We start from the raw sequence: 26,759 nt of genomic DNA, 5'->3' as shown, positions 1-26,759 counted from the left end.
GAATCGGCAACCTAGGTATCGAAATTGCATTGAATCGGGGGGTACCGACCCCTAGGATGCACACGCATCCAAATAATAGGCTACTATAAGAATACTCAAATTTCCAATACTGTTGGGCCGCCCTAGACTAGTTTAGTGGTTAGTGTTGCGGTTAACGCCAAATGAAATAGATTCAGATCTGAGCCAACTTTCCTGAGGAGGCACGTCTGCAGCCTGTCCTGGACGAGAGTCTCCAGATGTATGTAACTCTCTCTGCCTTGCCTGTGTAAGCACGCAGTAGCGGAAAGTAGTGAGTTGAACACAATTAATGAACGTGTGTTATGATGTCACGATGACCTTTAGCGGAGGATGTTCTGCCAAATTCCATAAAGTTCCTCCAAAGTGTTCCTGAGATATCATGTTCACTAGGTTTGGACGAACAGACACCCCAGAAACATAACGCGGCCATCACTGAATGGGTAGAGAGCCCGCCTGTGGAAGCAGAAGGTCCGGCCCCGGCAATGTGTCGAGGTATCCCTGAGAAAGACACTTAACCCCTACCTGACTGGGGGGGAACCACAGTGTCAGGTGTTACCCGTCCGGACAGCTGTGACGGTTCTGATAGTAAACTGCGACCTACAGTCGCAATTATTATTTATAATGAGGCCATGGCTGTCATCGGCGGAGGCAAAATATATATGGGGGTGACATTAAATATACATTTTATCCACAACAAAAGCAATACTTATAGAAATCATCATCTTCATTGTCCTCCTCCTTACAGGTCATGGCAGCGTCTGTAGTAGCTGTAAGCCTGGTGTTCACAGTACAAGGACAATTTTCTGACCCTGCTGAGACAGGTAGCTTGAGACACCAAAAAAAAGGTTTGAGTGAAAATGGAGTAGGATTAGAGGTGTGTGTGTGTGTGCATGCGTGTGTGCATGCGTGTGTGCATGCGTGTGTGCATGCGTGAGTCTTGTTTGACAGGTGAAAGCAAAAATTCATTTCCTCCGCCAAACCAGTCCTGCCGCATATACTTAGCGCTCGCTCAGTCAACACAGGCGAGGGGGGCGTGGTTTTACCTGAGACAGGTAGGATGGAAAAGCGCAGGCGTGCTGTCACTCATTCACACACTCCTATATCACTGCGAGGAACACACACACGCGCACACACATACAAACACACATCCTGCGGGAGTGAGTTTGACCGAGAGATAAAGAAAGGGATCTCTAACAGACTGTTTGGATATTCATCTGTTCCTACTACCTGTCCACCCAGAGAAACCTTCCTGTCTGAGGAATTCCACCTGGAAAGCCACACCACCCCAGTTAAACACCTATCCCTCTCCTAACAGGTAAGGGGAATTTACCAAGCAATTGGCTTGCATTTCATGCAGTTAGATGACACTCTATTATACACTTAAATAAAAATAAATCTGCAATACGCAAGATTTGTTTCCTACCAGGCGTCCCCTCAATGGTATAGAGAAGGGAGACCACCTACAACATATCCTACCATACACACTGTTTAAATTTTAATTTTATTCAGTAAAATAAGTTGTAAGAAGTACAATGGTCTAACAGTCTAACTAACAAGACACAGTGACATTTTAGAGTGTAAAATGCAATGAAATAAAAGGTTTTGCACTCTCAGCCAAAGCTAGGATTTTCCGGTGTTGATACAGTAAATGGATGTGCCAAACGCTCTGTGTCTAAGTGCTGTTTGATAGATAAATAGAAGAGGTGTTCAAAGAGATGAGACATGATGCCCCATTCTGGTGAGACATGATGCCCCATTCTGGTGATGGTCACCCTGGCACCCCTATTTAGGCAGACAATAATGTTCCACGTCTTTTCTACAAAATAGTGAATATAACAAGTATATGAATTGGGGCCTAAGTGGTTAAAGGTTTGGTCGACATCAGCTTTAATTTGATGGTGGCCGTCTTTGGACCTAAAGGTGTCTGTCCTCTGCCTGTAGTTCTGAAAACCTCCAGAGATTGTCTCCCATGACTCCTCTTGTCTACTGCCTTGTCTCAGTACAGACTAGAGACAATCTTTCTGTTTTTACTGCAAATGGTGCTGTTAGTGCCTTTATCCAAAGTGCTCACACACACACACACACACACACACACACACACACACACACACACACACACACACACACACACACACACACACACACACACACACACACACACACACTCATACGTGTGAACATGTGTACTACATAGATGTATGCATGTTTTAATTCCAGTGTTCCAGGACAGAATCTCGTCCAGCTTCATTCCAGGACAGTCATTCCTGGCCGCCTAATCTGATCAACAACCAGTGTGAAGTGAGGGGTGCCTTTTATGAGTTCATTTCAAAATGTTCAATCCCGCAAAGCTTGGTCAGTGCCAGGCTTTGCGGGACATACAGAAGGTCATACGGACAACGGACTGACACACAAAGCCAGATGTAGGCGCGGTTAGCACCGTTCAAAAAAAGAGCTACAGTATTTATCTGTAGAGATAGATAGGTAGATATACCTATCTATCTCTATGCTGTACTAGAATTCAAAAAGTAAAACATGTCACACTCTCCATGAATCCAGTGGTCATTAGAAGTATTACAGAAATTTGACATTTTAGCTCTCCACTGGCAGACAGCAAACACAAACGGAACAGTGATTTATACTTGATTTGCGCGCCGGTGAAATCTTCTATTTTCGGTGCATGAGTTATACAAGACATGGTTAGCATTTGCAACCAAGTCTTGCATAACTCTCTCTGCTGGTCATGGTGGCTCACATCACTCGGGTGCACAGCTCCACTCATGACTGCGTTTTAAATAAACAACCGAGGCGGGGGCGGAAGAATGCTGTTGTTTTGCACCTACAGATTGATTGGTTGATTGATGTGTATTTTTAACAGTTGTCATATTGTAGCTTGAATGGAAATGTTTTTAGTTCTTTATTTACAGCACCCAGGGAAGTACCGTAGCTGTGCTCAATCTGCTCATTTACAGCAGTGCCCTGTACATAGACACAAACCTGGGAGCTGATTACTGATTACTGATTACTATTGGCCACTAAGCACATCCACTGGAGCAGTTGGGGGTTCAGTGTCTTGCCCAATGGCACTTCAGCAGTGTTGGGGGAGGGAGGGTCCAGGGAATCGAACTGGGAACCTAACAAGTACGCTCCTCTAAACTTTAGGCCACGACTAAAATATGCCCATATAAATATGATCAAGGGAATAGTATTGTAGGGAGTATTGTCTGGTGGTCCCCAGGTTATGGGGAAATATCTTCTATAGCTTCACCCAACTGAAGATAAACGGTGCATTATAGCGTCTTTATCGAAAGCACTTTACATTGTTGCATTATTTACCCATTCACTGCACACACCCCAATGGGAACCAGGTATGGCATCAAGCTGCTCTTTGGGAGCAATTGGGTGTTCAGTGTCTTGCTCAAGACACTTGGGTGTTCTCAACCTGTGGGTCGGGACCCCCAGGGGGGTCTGCAAAGTATTTTGGGGGGTCCCCAGATGATTAGCTTAATGAATGTGCAACAATATTTTCTAATTCAACAGTAAACATACCAGCATAAAGTTTAAGTGTATAGAGGGTATCTGCACATTTCTAAAGTGACATTTTAAGGACTTTTTAATACCTCTAAAATGACAAATTAAACATTGTCCAAATTGTCAAATATCAGAGGCAGAAATTGTGAAAATAGACGATCTACACGCTCACAACGCCTCGCTACGAGGGCATGTAGATCTGCTATTTTCACAATAGAACCGTGTTATACAAAGTGCTTGTCGGGGTGGGGGGTTCCCAGTTAAAATGTGATTATTTTGGGGGTCACAGCCTGAAAGGGTTGAGAACCACTGTCTTAAACCACTGCCATCCCCCCTATGATGGCTGCTCGGATGTCTTGGACAGTCACAAGACAAGAACATAGCTATTAGGGGTTACGTGTCTTGCTTATAAGGACACTTCCAATCCACACACAGACTGGGATGAGGATCGAACCGACAAGCTTCCAGTTCACAGACGGCCTCTCTAAACGCTCAGATACAGCTGCCAGTACAACGTTCCCCCTCTGCCGGTCACCCCTTCTCATTTTCTATACCCGTCTCTCTCATCTCTTCTGTTTTCTCTCCTCTTTCTCCCCCACTCTCCTCACCCAGGATGTCCTTATACGGCAGCTTCCTGTCTGATGATCAGTTCCAGTGTTCCATCTGTCTGGATGTGTTCACCAACCCGTCGTCCACGCCATGTGGTCACAGCTTCTGCATGGGCTGCATCACCAGGTACTGGGACGGCTCCAAGGTACGTTTTTTATCTTCCTCTTTTTACCCTTGTTCCTTAATTAACCTATTAAGACCTGAGGCCGATTCCACAAATGCCTTAATCAGTAGTTGTCAAGCTGTTTCCGAGGACCCCCAAATTGATATGTACTTGGAACCCCCATCTGAAAAGGTTACCCAGAAGAGAAAATTTGTTTCAAGATCTTTTTCAAAAATAGCAATGGATGTGATGGTTCTACAATCTCACATGCTCTAAACCACTGTTCTAAATCCTAAGAGTTTTCTGAAAAGCTTATGTTGCAATAGGCTATCTAAAGCTAAAATCTAAAATGCCAGTCAGATGCTTTCCCAGTTTTATTCGGTAAAGAGTCAATCTGGGGCGCTCAAGTGGTCCAGAGGGAAAGTTAAAGCCCACTACTGCAAGACTATATAGGGGTCGAATCCTCATCACCAGCAGGTGAAAAGAAGTGGCAGGCGTTGTGTACGCATGTCGTTCTAGTACCTACCTAGTACCTGGCTACCAGTCCAAATAGCAACCAGTAGAGGTCAGCAGGTGACAGAGCGTGTCTGTAATAGGCTCTATGCACAGCAGCCATATTGTAAAGAAATTGGGCCCCTTCCCACTTCCCTCACAGGTGTTAATAGTCAGGGACCCAGTCCCTGATAATGGGAGAGGACCTGTGATGTTCTGCCGTACTTTTTATTTCTGTTTTATCTATTAGTTTGGTCATTAAGGTTCACAGAATGAGAGGCCTGCTCTGCCGGAAACATCGCGAAAAAAAGTTAGGGCCATTTGTATATTCACTGTCCCATCGACTTCACTACAGGAAAAGAATACAAAAAATAAATGTGCTTTAAGTAGCATGTGAGGGGTCAAACTAGGTGTTCTTCATGATTCTGAATCCATTGCAAGCATTTGTTTTGCATGAAAGACATTCCTAGGGCAAAATGTTGGCCCCCCAAAATTGTAAAAAGTGATGAGTCATCAAAAAAGCTTCACTTTTCACAGTTTTGGGGGGCCGATATTTTGCCCTAGGAATGTCTTTCATGCAAAACAAATGCTTGCAATGGATTCAGAATCATGAAGAACACCTAGTTTGACCCCTCACATGCTACTTAAAGCACATTTATTTTCTTGTTTTAATATTTTTCTTTTCCTGTATAGTGAAGTCGATGGGACAGTGAATATACAAATGGCCATAACTTTTTTTTGCGATGTTTCCGGCAGAGCAGGCCTGTCATTCTGTGGACCTTAATGACCAAACTAATAGATAAAACAGAAATAAAAAGTACGGCAAGACATCACAGGTATCACCCCTATTCCTTGAGCTTTTGGGCTTGTGGGTCCCTGGCTATTACAATGATACTGATTAAGGCTCTGTTACATTATGGTCAAACAGAGTCAGGGTGCTGATAGTGGAAACACACTGCTACACCAGTCTCTAAAAGTGTCCTTTGGGGGGTTCCAAATGACCCATTTTGGGTCAGTAACAGAGTACGAATGGAAACAAATGAACCCGTACGGGCCCATTTGGTTCCATTTGTACTTTGTACACTCTCAGAGTTATGGGGGTCCTTGAAATCAAAACGTTTAAGAACCACTGTGCTACACCAAATGGAACAGAGCCTTAGTCAGGATCATTGGTAACACCTGTGAAGAAAGTAAGGAAGAGGCCCAATTTCTTTACACTATGGCTGCTGTCCATAGAGCCTATTTAGGATTCAGTATATCATTGATTGATTGATTCATATCATTGATTGATTGATTGATTGATTGATTTGATTTGATTCTTCCATTCCCAGGTGTGCATGTGTCCTCTGTGCAAGAAGAGCTTCCAGAAGAGGCCAGATCTGCAGATCAACAGAACCCTGAGGGAGATCACAGAACAGTTCAAGTCTATGAGCGGAGCCATGACCCCCCGAAGAGCCAGCATAGGGGGAGGGAAGGAGAGGAGAGGAGGAGGAGGGAGAGGATGGGAGGGAGGAGGAGGAGGAGGGATGCCAGAGGTTCTGTTTGACGAGCTGAAGAAGAAGCTGCCGCGAGGACCCAGGACACCCATAATCATCCCTTCAGAACCACAAAGTCAAGGTACAGTAGGAGACGTGTGGTTGGTTGGTTGTTTGGATGATTGATTGATTAATTGATTGATTTCCTGTCTTTAATGGGCAATTTAACAGTTTTCTTTTGCCTGAACCCAATAGTTCTAGTGTGTTCTAAGTGAAAATCTGACATTACACTTCCCAATGCATTATGTGTGTCGAGAGCTTGCTATCAACAGCACTGGGAAATGTTCTGCTAGCCTATAGGACACTGTGGTTCCCCTGACACATCACTGTGACATCACTGTGACATCAGATTCTCAGAGCAGGGATCTCCATATATGGGCATAAAAGTGATTCTGTTAGGGATCTCCATATTTGGGCATAAAAGGGATCGTATCCCAGAGACAGGGATCTCCATATATGGGCATAAAAGGGATTGTATGTATGATGTCAGATGTCATGGACGTCATAGGACTTTCACATAACAAATAACTGAGTAAGCATGTTTGGGGGCCCACAGCAATATCTCCATATACAGTACATAGATCTCCATATATGGGTACCAGTGGTCTCCATATATGGGTAACTGGTCTACATCACTGGCCAGATGGCCAAGACATGGCGCGACCTTGTTGCCCTTAGGCGTCTTACTGGTGTATAAGGTTGGAGATTAACTTTAGATATTAGATTAAATATAATTACTCCTACTCCTCACACAGTTTTTGCGCCACGCACTCGTGCCTGACAGGCTGACAGATACAGAGATATTTATTTAAGTGTGACTCGTTTTACGGCAACCACACTTGCAATTTCCAATTGCATCTTCCACCACATAATCGCATCTTTCTAGTTACATTGCACCACTGACGATACACACTGCTCTCAATCTGACTCATGTATCACATTATCCCCAAAGGCAATCCCTTCCTTACATCATGCTCACCTCCGTCCACCGCTGCCATGTCCCCTCTGGCGTCTTCAGTGCCCAACCAGAGTCCACTGGCTGCCATGGTCCAGGCCCAGGCCTTGAACCAAGGTGCTGGGCCTCCCCCGCTGCCCCCAACTTACTCCCACCCCTCAGGTCGTAGACGCTTCACGGTGTCTGTTTCTGGGTTGGATGACAGCATGAACGTGCCCCTCTGTGAGATCCACCGGAGGGGAATACTGGTAAGCACTTCAGTAAAATGTAAGTGTTCATTTAGGGCTAGTCCCAGTTGTCCGGTGTCCCAGTTGTCCGGTGTCCCAGTTGGCGAAATGTGTGTGTGCGCTGCTGGCTGCTGCGCTATGATCAGGATACAGAATGAACTGGAGTTCTGTTTAACGTGTGTGCTGCTGTGTTTAGGCTGACCTATGATCAGATTCAGGTCCGTTATTAGCCTCGAGGCAGCAGCATGAAGAATGTGAGATGATAATGGTGGTCTAAGATCAGATTTACAGCGGGGATACATCACAGACATACAGCCAGGCTACAGTATAACAGGACAAAGCCAACGTGTGAAATTGGCAGAGTGCTAAAAACAATGGGACAAAGCGAACTTGTGAAATTCGGCCGAGTGCCAGGAATGCTGAGGTGGGGGTAGGCTACAGTAACAGACATACAGCCAGGCTACAGTATAACAAAACAACAAAACAATGCTAGGAATTTTCAAAAGCGAACTTGTGAAAATCAGAATGCTGTTTGTTGGACAGATCAAAATGCAGACTGTAAATGTACAAACGTATTGGTATCAAGATAACGATGTCATACAATGAATGCACGGCGAATTTTCGGCGAGAAATCAATGGGGTCTCATAGCTGTACGCTACTTGAGTAGCTGTACGCTTGCCGCCTAACGCTACACAGCCAGCAGCACACACACAGCGCACGCACACATTTCGCCCAACTGGGACACCGGACAACTGGGACACCGGACAACTGGGATTTTCCCTTCATTTAGACAGCAAATTCTGATTTAGGCTTAGTCTTAGTCTTTTGAATAACATGCACACCATTTAGTTTTAGTTCTATTTTGTCATCTGAAAACTGTTTAGTCTTAGTCTAATCTTAGTCAAATGTATTTTTTGACCGAAAATTCAGATTTTGTTCTGATTAAGACCTGGTGAATGAAAGAGTACAGTGTAGAGCAAGATCATACTAACACATCATACTAGTATGGCTAACAGACGGTAGCCATACTATTTTAGAATGGGAAGATGCTGCCATTTGAACACTGTTCTTTCATTTCCAGGTGTACTGCAGGACAGACAGGGTGTGTATCTGTCCTGAATGTGAGACGTTGGACCACCAAGACCACGATACCGTGTCTGTGGAGTCTGAATGGCAGGAGCAGAAGGTAGGATGGAGGAGGGAGATGGATGGATGGTTGGAGAGAAAGGCAATACAGCAAAAGTGCTGTATTTATTTAATTAACTTAATTAACTTTGCGTGTGCCTACACTTGTGTGCAACTGCGCATTGTTTACTGTCAATATTCCAGGATGACCTCCCACTTGGGTAATGACGCCCCCTGGCGATCATTCAGAGAAACTACTTCAGCTCCCGTACTAACGTAGGTAGGAAGGGCCTGTCACTCAAACCGGAGTGACCCGCCTCCAGGCTATATAAGCCCCCGGAGGCGGAAGTAACATCCCCTCTTTTCACTCTCTGCGATATCACATTCAGATAAGTTGAACACGATGTACTGGTACACCGGTTCTACCTAGCCAGGGCAGGCCTCGGGGCCTGCGCTCCACCAGGTGGGTCCACTGCTCTCAACCCCACAGCCCAGTCTTTCCTTCCCCAGGCGGCCCGCACCGTTGGTCAAGGTGCGGCGCTGCCTTCCGGAGACCCGTTTGGCAAACAGCGCGCCATTCCAAGTCAAGATGGCGCCGTGCTACATGAGACACCGCCTGCCGCGCAACCGACCGCAGCTAGCTCCACTGTCACTGGAGCTGGCGGGTCTGGTGAAGTCGCCGCTAAGAAGGCGACCAAGAAGGCTAACATCCCTCCGGTAGCCTTTTCCCCTTCGGGCGCGGTGCCCAAAAAGAAACGCTCGGATGTGACCGTCGGGGACGTTCCCCTCAACGTGAGCATCACCAAAACAGTCCAGACTTTCAGGCGAGAGTCGGACCTGAGCTCCTGTCAGAGCGAGGGTTCTGGTTCTGAATACTCTGGATACACGGCCGAGGAGGAGGAGGACTCCGTCGAGGACGATGGTTCTCGACTCACGGTCACAGTGAAAGGTAATGCCCCTGCGGCTCCAGCACGTCAACTGGACGCCGCAGGGAGCTCCCAGTCCTCCTCAGGCACCACTGCCCCTCCACCCGCCAGTCAAGCGGGTGAAGCGGGAGCAGAGGACGTCGATTCTGCAGCAGAAATGCTGGATCATCTCACGGTCTACATGAGAGCTCTTGCCAGAGTTGGAGAGGAGTTGCCACCTCCTCTCCCCTCTGAAGAGGCCGAGGATGATGACGAAATGCCCGGGCAGGAGCCTTCGGTTCCCGCCCCGTATGTCCTCTCCAGGCTGCCGCTGGTGAAAGGATTCACCAAGGCCCTCCATTCCTCATGGAAGACACACAAAGACCCCAGGAAGCTGCCTTTTTCTGTGTTGGATTTGGTTGGCGGTGCGGAGGCAGGCATGTCCACCTGCCCTAACCTGGACCACCTGTTGGCACAATCCTTTCTGGGTTCCGTCAGACCCCAGTACAAGGATGTAGGCACGGCTAAAAACGGGCCGTTTGTCGGCCCCGTCGGCACCAACCCGCCGGGGTTCACTGTCCTGGAGGACAAGCTGCAGTCGGACAGGGCTCGTAACGCCTACCGGTCCGCTGCTCTGGCTGCTAAGGACCTTAATCTTATCCAGCTCTTGCTAGCTTCCACCAAAGACCTGGTCAAAGGTCTGCCCACGGGGGAGCACACTGCGGAGCTAAACACCCTATTCGACATCATGCTGAAGGTCAATTGGCATGCGGTCAAGTGGATGGGCAGGTCCATGGATTATAACCTCCAAGCTGAGAGAGCCCGCTGGCTCGACTATGTCGACCTCGAGCCTAAGAGGGACGTGGGCGAGAAGCCTGTGGGTCCTCGCGGGGAGATGTATAAATCCCTCATCAACATGGAGAACAGTCCCACCACCCTCATGGGCGGCGGTTTGGAGCTGCTGCAGGGCAGAGTCACGTTCTTTAAGGCTGCTAAGGACATTGTCGAGTCCACCACAGTGCCACAGGAAGAACCGCAGCATGCTAGGAGGGCGTCCCGCTCCTCCCGCGTCAAGGAAAGGGGCCGCTCTGCTTCTTTTAAGAAGCACTCGTCTTCCTCCAGGGGAGCCTCTGCAGCCAGGGCGCCTGACAGGCCCCGCAGCAAGGTTGTGGTTCCCGAGCGCGCTCAGCCGCGCCGCCCGTCCAAGGATGGCAGGCAGCAGTCTTCCTACCGCGGTGGCCGCGGTAGGGGACAGCGCAAATGACACTCGGAAGAGGGGGATTGTGCTGGGGCGGGGGTCCGAGGTGTCTCTCGGTCCCCCTCCCCCCAAACGAGGGCGTTTTCTGTACCCCGTGTCGGGGAAATGAAAATGTTGAATTTGATGCCTCCTGTGTCGGCAATAAATATGTTGAAAGAGCAAAGTCTGTCTCTGTCCAACTCTCTCGCACTAGCACAGACGACCCCATCGTGCATGCCTCCTGTAGTAATGATGAAGTCCTGTCAGGACTCGATAATCAATCACAGGTTTTATCAGCAACCAGTAATGTTATTGTCAAACAATTATGTGGTTCCTCAAGCGCGCGAGTGGGATATCCCTCGCGTCGACAATATGACTCCTTTATGCATGCCTCCTGTAAGAATGATGGAGTCCCGTCAGGACTCTTTAATCAGTCACAGGTTTTATCAGCAACCAGTAATGTTAACGTCAAACAATTATGTGGTTCCTCATGCGCGCGAGTGGATTTTCCCTCGCGTGAGCGATGCTATGAATTTAACCTTGAGTCAGAAATTCTGTCGGCCTACTATGAGCCCGGGTCAAGGGACAAGCATAAAGGCCTTAGAGCAGGTATTAAACGTAAAAGTTCCTCTCCTGTCAGGGGAGAATGCTTTAGTTGTGGGCGAGTCTGTTTATCAGTCGAATCGCTTTGCTCTTCCTGTTGCTCTATCGAGCGAAAACCGAACGCTTCCGGTTTCACCGGATACGGATTCGCTAGCTCCCCGCTTCCGGTCCGGCCGCAAAAAAGCTCCGCTAGTCAAGCGGTACAATCAGAAGGTGTTCCCGCCTTGCGGCCTATTGAACCCCTGCGCTCCGCATCCGGGTGTTCCGGATACGGATACGCAGGTTTCCCACTTCCGGTCCCGCCGCAAAATAGCTCCGCTAGTCAAGCGGTACAACCAGAAGGTGTTTCCGCCATGCGGCCTATTGAACCCTTGCGCTCCGCATCCGGTCGTTCCGGATACGGATACGCAGGTTCCCCACTTCCGGTCCGGCCGCCAAAAAGCTCCGCCGTCACGGAAGCACAGTGGTGGGGTTTCTCTCGCTCAAAACACGCTAGCACGCTGCGCGCGCCAGTGGAAGTTATGCAACCCGAGCCATTGGGTATTTCGAACGATAACCAGGGGTTACAGGTTACAGTTCGCAGACATACCCCCGCTTTCGAGCAGGGTTATTCATACCAGGGCGCGTGGTTTAAAAGCAAATCTTTTGAGAGAAGAGATCAGCTCCTTGCTAAGCAAGGGTGCTATAGTGGAGCTGGACAGGACCCAATCCCGCATGGGATTTTGGAGCCGTTATTTCCTGGTGCCCAAAAAGGGGGGGGGGCTACGTCCCATCCTGGACCTAAAGGCACTAAACGTGTACCTGAAGAAATACGTTTTCAGGATGCTAACTGTACCCACCATGTTACGGTCGGTCAGGCAAGGGGATTTCCACTGTTCAGTGGATCTGAAGGATGCTTATCAGCACGTCCAGATTTATCCCCCACACAGGAAATTCCTACGGTTCGCCTTCGAGGGTCGCCTGTACGAGTACACAGTACTCCCTTTCGGTCTGTCACTGAGCCCGAGGGTTTTCGTGAAAGTGACCGAAGCAGCCATCGCCCCGCTGAGACAGCAGGGCGTCAGGTTGGCGACGTACATCGACGATTGGATGATTTCAGCGAGCTCCGCCCACGAAGTGGCGCGTCACACACAAGTGGTTTTGGCTCACCTGAAGGCCTTAGGTTTCATAGTCAACCACGGCAAGAGCATGCTGACTCCAGCAAGTCGTCTTACATTCATTGGGGTCCTTCTGGACTCATCCGACATGTCGGCCCGTCTCTCAGAGGAGAGGGTGGACAGGTTTCGGGAATGTCTCGACTCCTTTCAAGTGGGCCAGGAGGTCACTTACAGGAGTTGCATGGTACCGACGGGAATGATGGCTTCCGCAGTACATCTGTTGCGTTTGGGCAGGTTTCATATGAGACCTTTTCAAAGATGGATGTTATCCCTCGGGATCCCGCCCTCCTTGAAGTACAAGAAGGTTACGGTTTCCCCTTCCTGCGCGATCGCCCTGTCTCCGTGGCTGGTGGAGGGGTTCCTCACCAGCGGAGTCTCGATTGGCGAGGTGGTTTCCCGCAAGTCGATCACGACAGACGCCAGTCTCAGTGGATGGGGAGCCACTTTCGAGGGGCGCACAGCACAGGGGCTTTGGCCTCTGGAGATGAGGGGTCGTCACATCAACTATTTGGAGTTGATGGCTATACTCCTGGCGCTCAAGCATTTCGAGCCTTGGATTTTGCATTGTCACGTCCTGGTCAGGACAGACAATACGACGGCCATGTTTTATGTCAACAAACAGGGGGGCCTGTCGTCGTTGCCACTGGACCGTCTGGCTCGAGAATTGACGGTTTGGTGCTTGTCGCGCCTCAAGTCGATCAGGGCCTTACACGTCCCAGGTCTCCTCAACAGCGGAGCAGATCTCCTGTCCAGGGGAGGTTCTCGCTACGAGGATTGGTCTCTCCACCCCAGGGTGGCGAACCAGATTTTTCGCAAGTTCGGTCAGCCAGTGGCGGACCTGTTTGCGTCAGCGGAGAATACGAAGTGTCCGTTGTTCTTCGCGGTGAAGGGCAGTCCTCCCTTGGGGTTGGACGCCTTAGCGCACACGTGGCCGAGAGGTCTACTGTACGCGTTTCCCCCCTTCGACTTAATCCGACCCACTCTGGAGAGAGTCAGGAGGTTCGGTCTGGAGATGCTCCTGGTGGCTCCCTACAAGGGCACGTGGAGGTCGGCGATCGCCCCTCTCCTTTGCGAACCGGGTTGGCAGCTGCCTCAGTGCAGGGATCTGTTGAGTCAGGCCAGGGGGGAGATCTTCCACCAAGACCTGCAGGTCCTAGACCTGTGGGTTTGGCACGTGAAAGGTTAAACCTGCTGGCGGCTGGTTTTTCTTCTGAAGTGGTTGCTACCATTCAGAGTGCTAAGGCGCCTTCTACGAGGGCGTCTTATGATGGAAGGTGGAATGCCTTTGAGGACTGGTGTGAGTCGCGTGTTCCACCGGTGGTGGCCCATGTGGCGTCAGCCCAGGAAATTCTGGAATTTATGCAGGACCGCTTGAGAAGTGGTCTGGCATTTTCTACCCTTAGGGGGTATTTGGCGGCTATTAATGCCTGTCACCTGGGGGTGGCGGGCAAGGCACCTTCTAAAGTCCCGGAGGTCATCAAGTTCATGCAAGGAGTTGAACGTTTGAGGCCGGTGACTAGGTCTTTGTTCCCAGTTTGGGATCTGCAGGTGGTTCTAGGGGGCCTATGTCGGGCTCCCTTTGAGCCGCTTGTAGGGATGCCTTTGAAACTTTTGAGTTTCAAGACGGCTCTTTTGCTGGCTTTGGCCACGGCTAAAAGAGTTGGTGACCTGCAAGCTCTCTCGGTGTCTGCGGAGTGCATGCAGTTTATGAACAATGATCTCAAGGTGTTGCTCAAGCCTCATCTTAAGTTTGTTCCTAAGAACATGGTGGTTCCTAAGGAGCCTGTTGTTCTTCTGGCTTTTCATCCTCCTCCGTTTGTCTCGGTGGAGGATGAACGGCTGAATTGCCTTTGTCCTGTCAGGGCATTGAAGGCCTACTGTGACAGGACTGCTGGTTCTAGAGCTTCTTCTCAGCTCTTCGTGGAAATGGGCAATGTTCTTGTCAGAAAGCCGGTGTCTAGACCCACTCTTTCGAGGTGGATTGTGGATGCTATTAGGCTGGCTTACTCTAGTGCGGGTGTGGAAGTGCCGGCGGCACTTAAAGCCCATAGCACTAGAGGTGTGGCTACTTCGTGGGCACTGGCAAAGGGAGTCTCCGTTCAGGAGATTTGTGTTTCGGCGAATTGGTCTTCGCCTTCTACCTTTGCAGCCTACTATCACCTGGATATCGAATCCTCTTCGCTAGCGCATTCGGTTCTGGGTGCAGTTGCCTCCTCTACGTCATAGAGGAGTCGGATCTTCCCCTCCCACAGGTGGGCATGTAGCCACCTGGGGTATTTTGGGGGGACCCTGTGTTTTCCTTATATAGTGTGTCTTACTTATAAGGCGGACTTGTCCTTTTCATTTAGTTGAATGAGGCGGACTTCGGTCTGTCAGGGTCTCTCCTTATTTTCTCATGCCTTCACACCCAGGTCCGGTGGGCCTGGGACCTTCTGGGTGATGGGTCACGCCCGTTTGGGCTGTGCTCACCCGTATGAGGGGTGTGTGGGGGTATGAGAGTAGGTTGTGGCTTAGAGGGGAGTTTAAGAATCCCAAGTGGGAGGTCATCCTGGAATATTGACAGTAAACGGTAGGTTCCGTACGGAACCATTGTTTACTTAGATATGGAAGGATGACCTCCCACGTAATGCCCCTCTGTTTCACTGAATGTGGCAGAGAGTGGTATTAAGAGGATGTTACTTCCGCCTCCGGGGGCTTATATAGCCTGGAGGCGGGTCACTCCGGTTTGAGTGACAGGCCCTTCCTACCTACGTTAGTACGGGAGCTGAAGTAGTTTCTCTGAATGATCGCCAGGGGGCGTCATTACCCAAGTGGGAGGTCATCCTTCCATATCTAAGTAAACAATGGTTCCGTACGGAACCTACCGTTATTTCTGAGTGGTGGTCACTGGTCACACTGTCTCCTTAGCGTGACTGTGTGTGTATGCGTGTATGCATCTATGCATGTGTCTGTATGTAGCCTGACCCTGGCCTGCAATACCGCTGGGTGACCTGTTGAGGTGCTGTTGAGCAGCCTTGAAATGTACATGTTCACACTGGTGCAGATTTTTAAGTAGTGAATTTGGAATAGACTTTTCTGCTGAGGAAATGGGTCTGCTCATGCTCTTCTGTGTGTGTGTGTGTGTGTGTGTGTGTGTGTGTGTGTATGTGTGTGTGTGTGCGTGTGCGTGTGCGTGTGCGTGTGCGTGTGCGCGTGTGTGTGTGTGCGTGTGTGTGTGTTTGCGTGCGTGTGTGTGCATACGTACGCAGGCCCTGCTGAGTGTGTCGGAGCAGGACACTCAGGACATGATCAAACTGAGAGTCCGAAAGATCGAGGAGATCAGGATGTCTGTGTCCGATCTAGAGGTAGGAGAGACACCCACACTCTCTCTCTCACACACCCACACGCACGCACACACACACACACACACACACACACACACACACACACACACACACACATGCACGCACGCGCACACGCACACACAGTGTACAAATTGTACACTTTCAGAGTCATGGGGCCCCTTGAAGTTAAGAACCACTGTTTGAGTATATTGGTCATTCCGTCTGTCATTCAGTGTTATATGAGATACTTTAATGGTTTCCTATGGAAATAAGCGTAGTCTATTCTAGGATCTCCTTTTAGTAGACCTTGTACCAGTGAACTGTACCGTCATGAAACTGTACCTTTTCCTATGCAAACTTCTTCTAATAAAGTCTTCAATCAATCAATCAATCAATGGTGGGGACATTTGGCCCTCACAACAAGTATAGTAATACAAGTAGACAAACAAACGCTCTCTCTGTCTCCCCCAGGTGGCTGTGGAGCGTGAGACAGCGGGCAGTGTGTGCGTGCTCACAGCCATGATGAGCGCGGTGGAGCGGAGCCAGGCGGAGCTGCTGGAGGTGATGGAGATGAGCCGGCGGGCCGCCGAGCACCAGGCCGACGCCCACATACGGCAGCTGGAGCTGGAGGTCAACGAGCTCAAGAGGAGAGGCCACGCCCTCTCTGAGCTCGCCCAATCAGAGGACCACATCCACTGTGTCAAGGTATATAGGGAGAAAATGACATCGTTTAAAACAATCTAACACCCTTATGGCGAGTCAAAAGAAAATTAAATGGGCGTATATAAACTGAGTTATGGCCATTTGAAGTGTTTGAAAGTCTTTGCACACTGCTACGTTTTTCGGGCCGAATTTCGGAGTGAATTTCGGAGTGCGTGAATAAAAAAATCAACCTCACGTATAATCACGTTTGCACACTGCCGCCCGTTTCGTATTTATTTTCGGACCAGGGTTGATTTTTCCCGATTTTCGCAGCTGTCGCACTCAGTCCCTTGCTCTCTCTCTCTCTTTCCTCTCTCTCTCCCTGGCCTACGGCTTTCGGATTTCCAAAACGCAACGAAAACACGCAGTGCAGTGTGCAACCACCTTAACACTGCTGTAACACTGCTGTAGTGCCCGATATGTGTGTATAGCCACCATAGTTTGTAGAGGAAAGACCCAGCCCTTCCAATCAGGCTCAGCCCTATTGGCATGACAGGTTGTGTGTTGGACTGGCGAGGGGGAGCCTGGGGTTCAATCCCCGTTTCCGTGCATCACTACATGTGTAATTTAGTTTTTTGGGTGTGACTATTCTCATGCCAGCCAGTCCCTGGAACAGTGTCCACGCCAAGTTTGGTGCGGATTGAAGCAACGTTGTGTGGTTTGTGATATCCCATCGTCGGTTCCCCTGCCCACCCGCTACGCAATTTTAATTGTACAGTATACCTGTAGACTCCAGAAAGTTTCCAGAAAGTGGTACACCACTTTCCTGTTCCAGTTTGTATTCCCATAGCTTTGTTTGGTTGACTTAGAAGCAGAAACTGGAATCATTGTTATTTCTCTGCTTCAAATCTGCTGCCAAGCCAGTCAAACAAGGTCAGGGAAATTAAAAGTCAAACCTGGGACTACAGTTATGCACAGAGCAGATTGACGCTCACTTACAGACTTCCTGCCTTTGCTTGCTTCCTGCTGTTCTAGAGCTTTCCCGCCCTCTCCACCCCTCCACCAACCAGAGACTGGTCTGGGGTGTCTGTGAACTCTGACCTGGGCACGGGGACCGTTTATAGGTCGCTGGCTGCCCTGGTCGAGAGGTTCCGGCAAGAACTTAAGAACATCGCTGAGATAGGTGAGTGAAGCAATGGAAATGGCGTAAACTAGCTTTACAGGTACAGACAGTGAGTCTAAAAGACAGATCCAAGCTACACTATTTCATTTATCTATCCCTGGATTTGAGCTAATATAGCCTGCCTGTTTGCTCAGGAGAGAAATATAATTTTGATCTTCAGCCAGCACCATAATATAGTGCTGGCTGAAGATCAAAATTATATTTCAAATGTATTGTCAAATCACATTTTAATGAAATGGAGTATTGAATCACATGCATCTCTTGAAATAATAATCCGAACGCCACCAAATTTGGACTGGTTATTGACAGACTGAAATATAGGGGGTTTTAACCACAGTTCAATGCTGCCCCCTAATGGTTTGCTAAAGCTTCATACCTTCATACCTGGTAGTTTACATAATGTTAGGGCAGAAAGCCAGAAACCTCCTAACTCCATTATCAAACTTTTTAGTTTTATTTTGTTAATTGAATTAATATAGTACACCACACAAAATCATCATACTTTTTAATTAGAATCCTGAAAAGTAACAGTTTTGGACATAATGAAGTTTCCTCCTGACAGAGACCATAAGTTAGCCTCTTAACTTAAAAGAGTTGGAGATTTGAACTCAAACATCTGATCCTTATCCATGTGTTGTGGTTCCACTCCAGGTTTTCCCGTCTCAGTGTTGGAATCCAGTCCAGTCAGGAATTCACCAAGTGAGTGCCTTTTAAACTGCCCTAGCTAATATGTATGATCTGTCACTGATTAGTAACAGTAAAACATTTCAGCAAAAAGATTAACATTTCGATTTAAACATTTCGTTTTTTATTTATTTTTCTTTTAGAGGCGAAGAGGATGCAAGACTATGCAGGTAATGTTACATGTAAAAAGCAGAGGACAAATCGAATACACATAAATACACATATAACATACCCTTGCAAGCTAATAATAATATTTTAACTGTAATTTTGTGTTATGCTCTCTCTCTCTCTCTCTCTCTCTCTCTCTCTCTCTCTCTCTCTCTCTCTCTCTCTCTCTCTCTCTGTAGTGGACATGACTCTGGACTCCAACACCGCCCATCCCAGGCTCGTCCTATCAGAGGACATGAAGCAGGTGAGATCAAAATGCGCAGCATTATGAGCTTGTAGATCTGCTAGGTTTTGTGTGACAGGTAGTATAGGGAAGTAGGGCTTTTAATTACGAAAAAACATGAAATGTAATACTGGGTTGGGACAGCAAATGCTCTGATGCCCCAGGTATGGTATTTGGTCTTTGGGACCTCAAGGAGGTTTGCATCACCAGACCAGAGGGAGTGGGACGTTTGAGGAGGTAGGTAGTGGGGAGCAGGATTGTTTAGTGCCTTGTAGGTGTTTAATAGTATTTTGAAGCGGATTCTTTGTTTGACTGGGACCCAGTGAAGGTTGTGGAAGACTGGTCTCTGGAATGGACCCCTGCTACTCACCAGTGTGAGTAGCAGGGGTCATCACCATGCTAGCCTCGGAAACCCAGGCTTCTTTTGGCGATAGGAAGAAAAAGAAGCCTGGGCGATCGCGTTATGATCACTGTTGGAGGAAGTGTAGAATTTCCCTAACCAATCAGAGTGCAGAGAGCGTCGCACAGAATGTGTTGACGTCATGACGGCAGCAGCGTTCTCTGCGCTGAGCAGAGGAGCAGATGGGGGTGGGGGGAGGAGAACACATGCTATTGGCCAGAGACTCGCGGAGAGATTTGCCGCGCCCGCCCATCTGCCTACACAAACTGGTCCGCGTTAGGTTAGAGTGTCACCATGCTCGCTATAATATTGTTGTTGATGTTGTTGATGCTATTATGTTCACTGTTGTTGTTATTATCGTTTTAAGTATGTGTTTACGTAATCGCAGGTGAAGTGTGGGGACCGTCACCAGTTGCTCCCGGACAGCCCGGAGAGGTTTGACAGAGTGGTGTGTGTTCTGGGCAGGGAGGCTATTTCATCTGGCAGACATTACTGGGAGGTAAAGTGTTTGTGTGTGTGTGTGTGTGCGTGCGTGCGTGCGTGCGTGTGTGCGTGCGTGAGTGAGTGAGTGAGTGAGTGAGTGTGAGAGAGAGAGAGAGAGAGAGAGAGAGAGAGAGAGAGAGAGAGAGAGAGAGAGAGAGAGAGAGAGAGAGAGAGAGAGAGAGAGAGAGAGAGAGAGAGAGAGAGAGAGAGAGAGAGAGAGAGAGAGAGAGAGAGATGATGAGAGGGAGGGAGAAATTGAAATGTGTCTTTTCACTGCTCGCTTCTTCTCTTTGCGTATTTGTGTGAATTTATAGATGAATATCTTTTCAATTCTGCTGCTTTTCTTTTTCCTGTACCCAGGTTGAGGTGGGCAGGAAGACGGACTGGGATCTGGGCGTGGCCAGCCAGTCAATCAGCAGGAAGGGAAAGGTGGAGGTTACCCCTTGCAACGGATACTGGTTCCTCAGCTTGAGAGACAAGTGGGTTTTGTGGGGTCACTCGCTACAGATATACGTTATTATTATTATTACTAGAAGCTGGGCCGCCCTTTGGGCGGCCCAGCGTCTAGTCGGCGACCTGGCCAACTCGGAACAATGTAAATAGGGAATGAATGCCCCGCCCTTTAATGCAAACCCCATTATACCTGTTTTCATAGGACCTGTTTTGACCATCTGTCTGCCTGTGTCCATTTATGCCCATATATGGAGATATCTGTATCTGTCTGTCTGTCGGCGTCCATTTTATGTCCATATAGAGATCACTGCAATTATAGTTCTGGGTCCATTATATGCCCATATATGGAGATATCTGTCTATCTGCGTCCATTTTATGCCCATATATGGAGATCTCTGTATCTGTCTGTCTGTGTCCCTTTTATGCCCGTATATGGAGAACTTTGTGATTCTGCGTCCATTGTATGCCCATATATGCCATATATGGAGATATCTGTTTATCTGCGTCCATTTTATGCCCATATATGAGATCTCTGTCGCTTTTTCAAAAAGATGGTCAAAACGGGTCCTATGACAATAGGTATAATGGGGTTTGCATTAAAGGGGGAACCGGCACTGTGTCTGCAACACAGTCGGAGGCACAGACAGATACAGAGATCTCCATAATGGGAATAAAGGGACACAGACAAACAGATGGAGGAGGAGACAAACTTAATGCAAACCCCATTATACCTGTTGTCATAGGACCCGTTTTGACCATCTGTTTGCCTGTGTCCATTTATGCCCATATATGGAGATATCTGTATCTGTCTGTCTGCGTCCACTTTATGCCCATATATGGAGATCTTTGACCATCTGTTTGCCTGTGTCCATTTATGCCCATTTATGGAGATATCTGTATCTGTCTGTCTGCATCCATTTTATGCCCATATATGGAGATGTATGCAGACACAGTGTCAGTTCCGGAAAATCCTGATGTCAGACATCAGAATCCGAACCTTTCGTGCTGGTTACAGAAAATCCTGTATCGGGTCGGGTCGAGGCCGAGCACTGCACTACCTGCTGCGGTGGGGAACGCGCGTGCCGAATTTGAAATAGGGAATGAATGCCCCACCCTTTAATGCAAACCCCATGAATGCCCCACCCTTTAATGCAAACCCCAATATACCTGTTGTCATAGGACCCGTTTTGACCATCTGTTTGTCTTTGTCCACTTATGCCCATATATGAAGATCTCTGGACACACAGTACCGGTTGTGGAAAACTCTGATGTCAGACATCAGCTCCGCATACGGGCATTCATTTTATTCCCATATATGGAGAACGCGCGTGCCGGTGGGACGAACGGTTCTCGAGATACGCGGATTACATACATACATACACACTCACAGAGATTTTTTGTTGACTCATGTGGCGTACGTGATGTCAGAGCCTTTTATGAGGTGATGTCACAAATCTCACAATGAGTCAGCGCTTGCACCGATTTCAGTTCTCAGTCTTATGCCCATACGGAGATATCTGTCGGGTCGAGGCAAGATGCCCATATATGGAGTTCTCAGTATACGGAGATATCTGTCGGGTCTAGGGTCTTGTCCCTTTTATGCCTATATACGGAGATATCTGTCTATGTATGCCCATATACTGTATGGAGATCTCTGTATCTGCCCATATGCCCATATATGGAGTCCTCAGTCTTATGCCCATATACGGAGATCTGTCGGGTCGAGGCAAGGCCCGGCACTGCAGTGATGTCACAATGAGTCAGCGCTTGCGCCCGGCACTGCAGTGATGTCACAATGACCGATTTTGCGCCGATTTCCTCCGGAACAGCCTGATGTCAACAATCAGCCCCGCATAAGGAGATTCCGAACGTTTCGCGCCGGTTAGGGAAAACCGCGCGTCGGGTCGGGTCGAGGCCCGGCACTGCACTCCGTGCCGCGGCGGGGAGCGCGCGTGCCGAATCTGAAGCCGGTGGGACGAACGGTTCTCGAGATACACGGATTACAAACACACACGCAGAGACTTCTCGCATTTATAGATAGATTACACCAAGGGTCTTCAACATTTTCAGGCCAAGGACCCCTTAGTTAAGAGAGAGATGAAGCAGGGACCCCCACCTTTTCGTAGATTCCATATAGTTTTATCGTTTGACAGCACAATCATCAGTGTATTTTGGATTCATGTCAATTCATGTTTCTAGATATTTAACCACTTGAACCGTCACTATTTCATAAACTTGACCTTTCACACTGTACTTAGTCTGATCCTTTTCCGCTCTACACCAAAGCTATTTGCAAAAAATAGCCGATCTACAAGCTCACAAAGCCTCGCAGTGCAAGGCATTTTGAGCTTGTAGATCGGCTATTTTTGGCTTAAGTTCTCTGAATATGGACGCTAGGGTTCAAGTGGTTAATATAAAAAAGGAGGGGAAAAAAGTTTCTATCACAGATTTGGAGGCCCGCCTGTAACTCTGAGGACCCCCTAGGGGTCCCAGACCCCCTGTCGAAGACCCCTGTATTACACAGTACAGCCTGACCAATGGCAGATGTACAGTATGAGTCCGAACCTGATTCTAGAAAGTTCAGGAGTACCGATTAGCACATTAATACATGAGACAGACAGGATATGCATACTGTATTTAACCCATTGAAAAAAATGGTTTAATCATTTTCGATTTTAGTGTTGGCCATTCAAAAATGTAAAAAAGATATGCCAAGGGGGTCCTTGGCATATAAGAGTTTGAGAACTACTGATTTAAGGCATTTGTAGAATCAGCCTCGGATCTTAATGGGTTCAAGTCTAACCAGAAGCAGAGATAAAGGTCCATCTCAAGGATTGGAATTCAGGAATACCGTGGATGAAAAAGGTTATTTACATGGGTGACCTGAGCCAAAAGGGTTTTGAGAACCACTACTGTCTTACGGTATAGTGTTGAATGGATATGCCAATGCCTGTACTATTGCAACTATTGCCCTGGTGGATAATCAAGTATGTAATCTTACAACCACCTGACATGCTACAATAGAACAAGCTTCTGTTCCTATCTTGCGAGCCGGCATAACAAACAAAGCAGCAGTAAGGAGTCCAAAGGTCAAACGCCTCCATTAAGGCCATAGTGGCCTACTACTAGCTGTCTTCCTTTGTCCCTACAGTAAAAACATTAAAGGCGGTAAAGTATGTTTTTTTTTACTGATTAACTCTATGTTCTGGTAGTAATCACTGCTAGAGCAGGGATTCTCAAACGTTTTCAGCTGAGACCCAAAAGATGAATTTGATGTCTCCTTGGGACCCCAACTTCAACAAAAATGTATTTTTGAAAATCTTTTGAAATAATAAACATATTTTTTATATTTATTATATAAATTAAAAAAGACGCTGATTTTTCTGTTCGTTCAGAAACAGGGATCTCTATTTCTCTCCAGTTCTTTAGTAGCCTATCCTCTTTCACAGACTTTTTTTTCACGAGGAGAAAAGCCTTGTAAAGAACGTGAAACAAGTGTCTGTACGACACAGAACTTTGTGTGTGTGTGTGTGTGTTTGCGTCGTGGGTGCGTATATGTTTGCGCTTCATGTGTGTGCACGCTGTATCTCTTCACGGCACGCTTTGCCTTCCTGTGTGTGTGTGTGTTTGTAAGTGATGTGCATGCATGTCTTTTGAAGTGGCGCTGTGTGGTCCTATTTGTGTTGTAATTAGTTACTAATCAGTTGTAGGAGTTTGTGCAACATACAGACAGACTGACATACACCCAAAACCACTGGATAGCAGCTGGATAAAAAAAAAATATCTCATTCCTTTAATCATAGCCAGAAATGGGGATTTTTCCTTCTTTTTTTATATATATATAATATATTCTGTCTTAGCCAGGGCTGTACTTCTATTGATGAAAGGTTATCATGCTGCATCTTTGGAATAAGAATCCACCATATGCCGTTGAAATAAGGGTTCCAGTTTCTTAGAGTTCCTCTGTCATGGTGGAGGTTATGTTTCTGAGTTCTGACGCTGTTTGTGTCTGTCTCTGTCTGTGTGTGAGCAGGAAAACTACTGGGACCATTTTTATTAACCGCATGAACCGTAGCATTACTATTCCGGATGTTCCTCAAAAATAGCAGAGTTCACAAGTTCACAACGCGCTGCAACGTCATGCGTGTTATGCTTGTAGATCAGGTATTTTGGGTGAAGAGATCTGGTGTAGAGTGTGAAAATGGGGGTAAACCACCCATTTTCAATATTGAACTATGTCATTAATATACCTTAGAGGAGTTGTGTGGAAAATCTGGAAATTAAAAAAAAAAAAAAAAAAAAATTGCCTAAAAGTTGCCTAGAACTTGAACTTGATTGATTTTGGGGTTTGTATTGCAAAGTACACTGTGATGACATCACACCGGTGTACTCCTCTAAGGTAGACTATATTTATGACATAGTTCAATATTGAAAATGGGTGGTTTTCCCCTTTAAGTATAGGGTATAACTTAAGTGGTTAAACTCTGTGGATGGGCCTGGGACAAAGGCACCAAACTACAGTGTTTCTAAACAAATCTATAAGATATCGTTTGTTTTGTGTGATGCACCTGAACACATCACTAATCCACCAACAGCCCAGACATCAAATGGAGCAGCAAACCCTCAGCTCCGAAAATGGAAAAATCCCCCTGGAAAACATTTTGGTAGGCATTTTTTTGAGGAAAGGTGCTTCATGTGTTGTTTCTGTACGATCGGCACATAGCAGAAATATATCTGTGTATCGACACTACAATTGCGGGTATCTGTTAATGCTCGGTGCAGGTCACAATGACACATAGTGACTGCATAGTGCAGGGTACTGTATCGGTTGTATACTGTCGTATAAAGTCGTTCCTTATGGCGTTTTTGTGTTCTCCTTTTTGACTCCAAGCTATTGTGTAGCTAGCTACTCTACAGTACTCTTGTTACTCTGTATCTGTATCTTTAACTGTTGTGCTGCCTCTGGTGACAGAATGTGGCCCATGGGATCAATAGAGGTCTATCTCTCTAAAACGGATTCTGTACATAAAAATGTTATAGAAACGGCATACTAGAGTACTTTTCCTCAAAAATGCCAACCATGTTGTTTTGTTTTCTTTCTTTCTTTCTTTCTTTCTTTCTTTCTTTCTTTCTTTCTTTCTTTCAATGCTTTTCCGGTCCTGACTATCTCCTCTCTTCAGGAATAAATATGCGTTCCGCACAGAGCCCTCGACAGAGCTACCGCTCAGTCTCCGACCACAGAAGATCGGTGTGTTTGTGGACTACGACAAAGGCCAGGTGCAGTATAAAAGAAAATATCATAATAATAATGATCATTTTGTGCTTTTTTTAGGTACTCAAATCGCTTTACATGGGTGGAGGAATAGGAGAGAAATGGTTGGGCTTTGCACCACAGCCCTAAAACGGCTAAGAATTACTCTTACTGTATCATATATCTACCTTTAAACCAGTGTTTCCCATAACATAGATGTTTTAGGTAACAGACCTTTTGGATCAGGACTCACAAAAAGGTATCGCCTGTTTCTTTTCAGCTGAGATTTGCTGAAGACTAAAAAGTAGGGAGGCCAAGTATAGACCCCTGGAGGACCCCACTGAGTCAGCTAAGCATATATATTTAGGGTATAAGTGGTTGAATTCACATGATTGAATTTCTACTTCTGTGCTTGATCTGTTATCCTCAGGTTTCCTTCTATAACGTCGACGCTAAGATCCACATCTACACCTTCACGGACACGTTCACAGAGAGCATCTATGGGTTCTTCAGCCCCTGCACCAACAAGTCGGGGAAGAACGACGCGCCTCTGACCATCACTCCTGTAAACATGATCGAATGAATTACATATATGTTTACTAGGGATGCATGATATTGACATTTCGGCCAGTTGAAGTGCATGGTCAAATCGACGGAAACCAATACCGATATTGCAATACTGTTATACAGTAGCTGTCATTCTGGGTGCAGATGCATACAAAAAAAACTGACTTAGGCCTACTTACTGTATTAGGCCTACTGATCAAGTTCAAGTTCACATTTAGAGGAGGAGTTCACCCCCAAAATGATTTTTTTTCCTATTGATTAGTCATGCCATGGAGACTTGAGTTCAATAATATTTTTTTGTATTTGTCGCTTTTCTAAGACAAAAAAAAAAGATTATAGTAACTGTACCCCCATTGATTCTGAATGGGGTCCCAAATGCATGGCCCTGGATGGGGACCCAAATGCATTTGGGTCAGAATCAAGTTTTCTCTTGTTACTGTTATTTTCGGTCAAAAAAATGTTTTTTATGATTACTGTATGCCTGGCCTGACATCACTCCTTCACTTTTACACACATACACGCACGCATGCACGCACGCACGCACGCACGCACGCACGCACGCACGCACGCACGCACACACACACACACACACACACACACACACACACACACACACACACACACACACACACACACACACTAATGTTCCTGGTGTCTTTTATGTAAATGTAAATATGATAAGATGTTACTTTAAGCTGTAACTGTAGAGAGATCTATATCACTACACACACACTAATGTTCCTGGTGTCTTTTATGTAAATGTAAATATGATAAGATGTTACTTTAAGCTGTAACTGTAGAGAGATCTATATCACTTTTAAAAAGGGGTTTCATGTTTGTATACAAACATTTTCCTTGTAGAAAATGAGTGGAACCTTGGATGCACA

The 26,759-nt window shown here is 47.1% G+C and overlaps 1 protein-coding gene across 1 annotated transcript; it reads left to right on the top strand.

Moving 5' to 3' along the window:
- Positions 1-4,159: 4,159 nt before the first annotated feature.
- Positions 4,160-25,888, top strand: LOC308297997 (E3 ubiquitin-protein ligase TRIM39; the record flags this gene model as incomplete). Its single annotated transcript, XM_080741561.1, has 13 exons — positions 4,160-4,300; positions 6,082-6,208; positions 7,238-7,488; positions 8,550-8,654; positions 15,744-15,839; positions 16,290-16,523; positions 17,496-17,643; positions 18,295-18,342; positions 18,675-18,739; positions 19,507-19,617; positions 19,962-20,080; positions 25,235-25,331; positions 25,736-25,888. 13 exons carry the CDS (start codon positions 4,160-4,162, stop codon positions 25,886-25,888), a joined length of 1,695 nt encoding a protein of 564 aa, XP_080597687.1.
- Between the last annotated feature and the right edge of the window lie 871 nt (positions 25,889-26,759).

The sequence above is a fragment of the Nannobrachium achirus genome, assembly GCF_963921795.1.
Source record: "Nannobrachium achirus genome assembly, chromosome: 14".
In the NCBI taxonomy this organism is placed as follows: Eukaryota; Metazoa; Chordata; class Actinopteri; order Myctophiformes; family Myctophidae; genus Nannobrachium; species Nannobrachium achirus.
The sequence above is the reverse complement of the archived record's forward strand: the minus strand, read 5'-3'. Positions and strand labels throughout refer to the sequence as shown.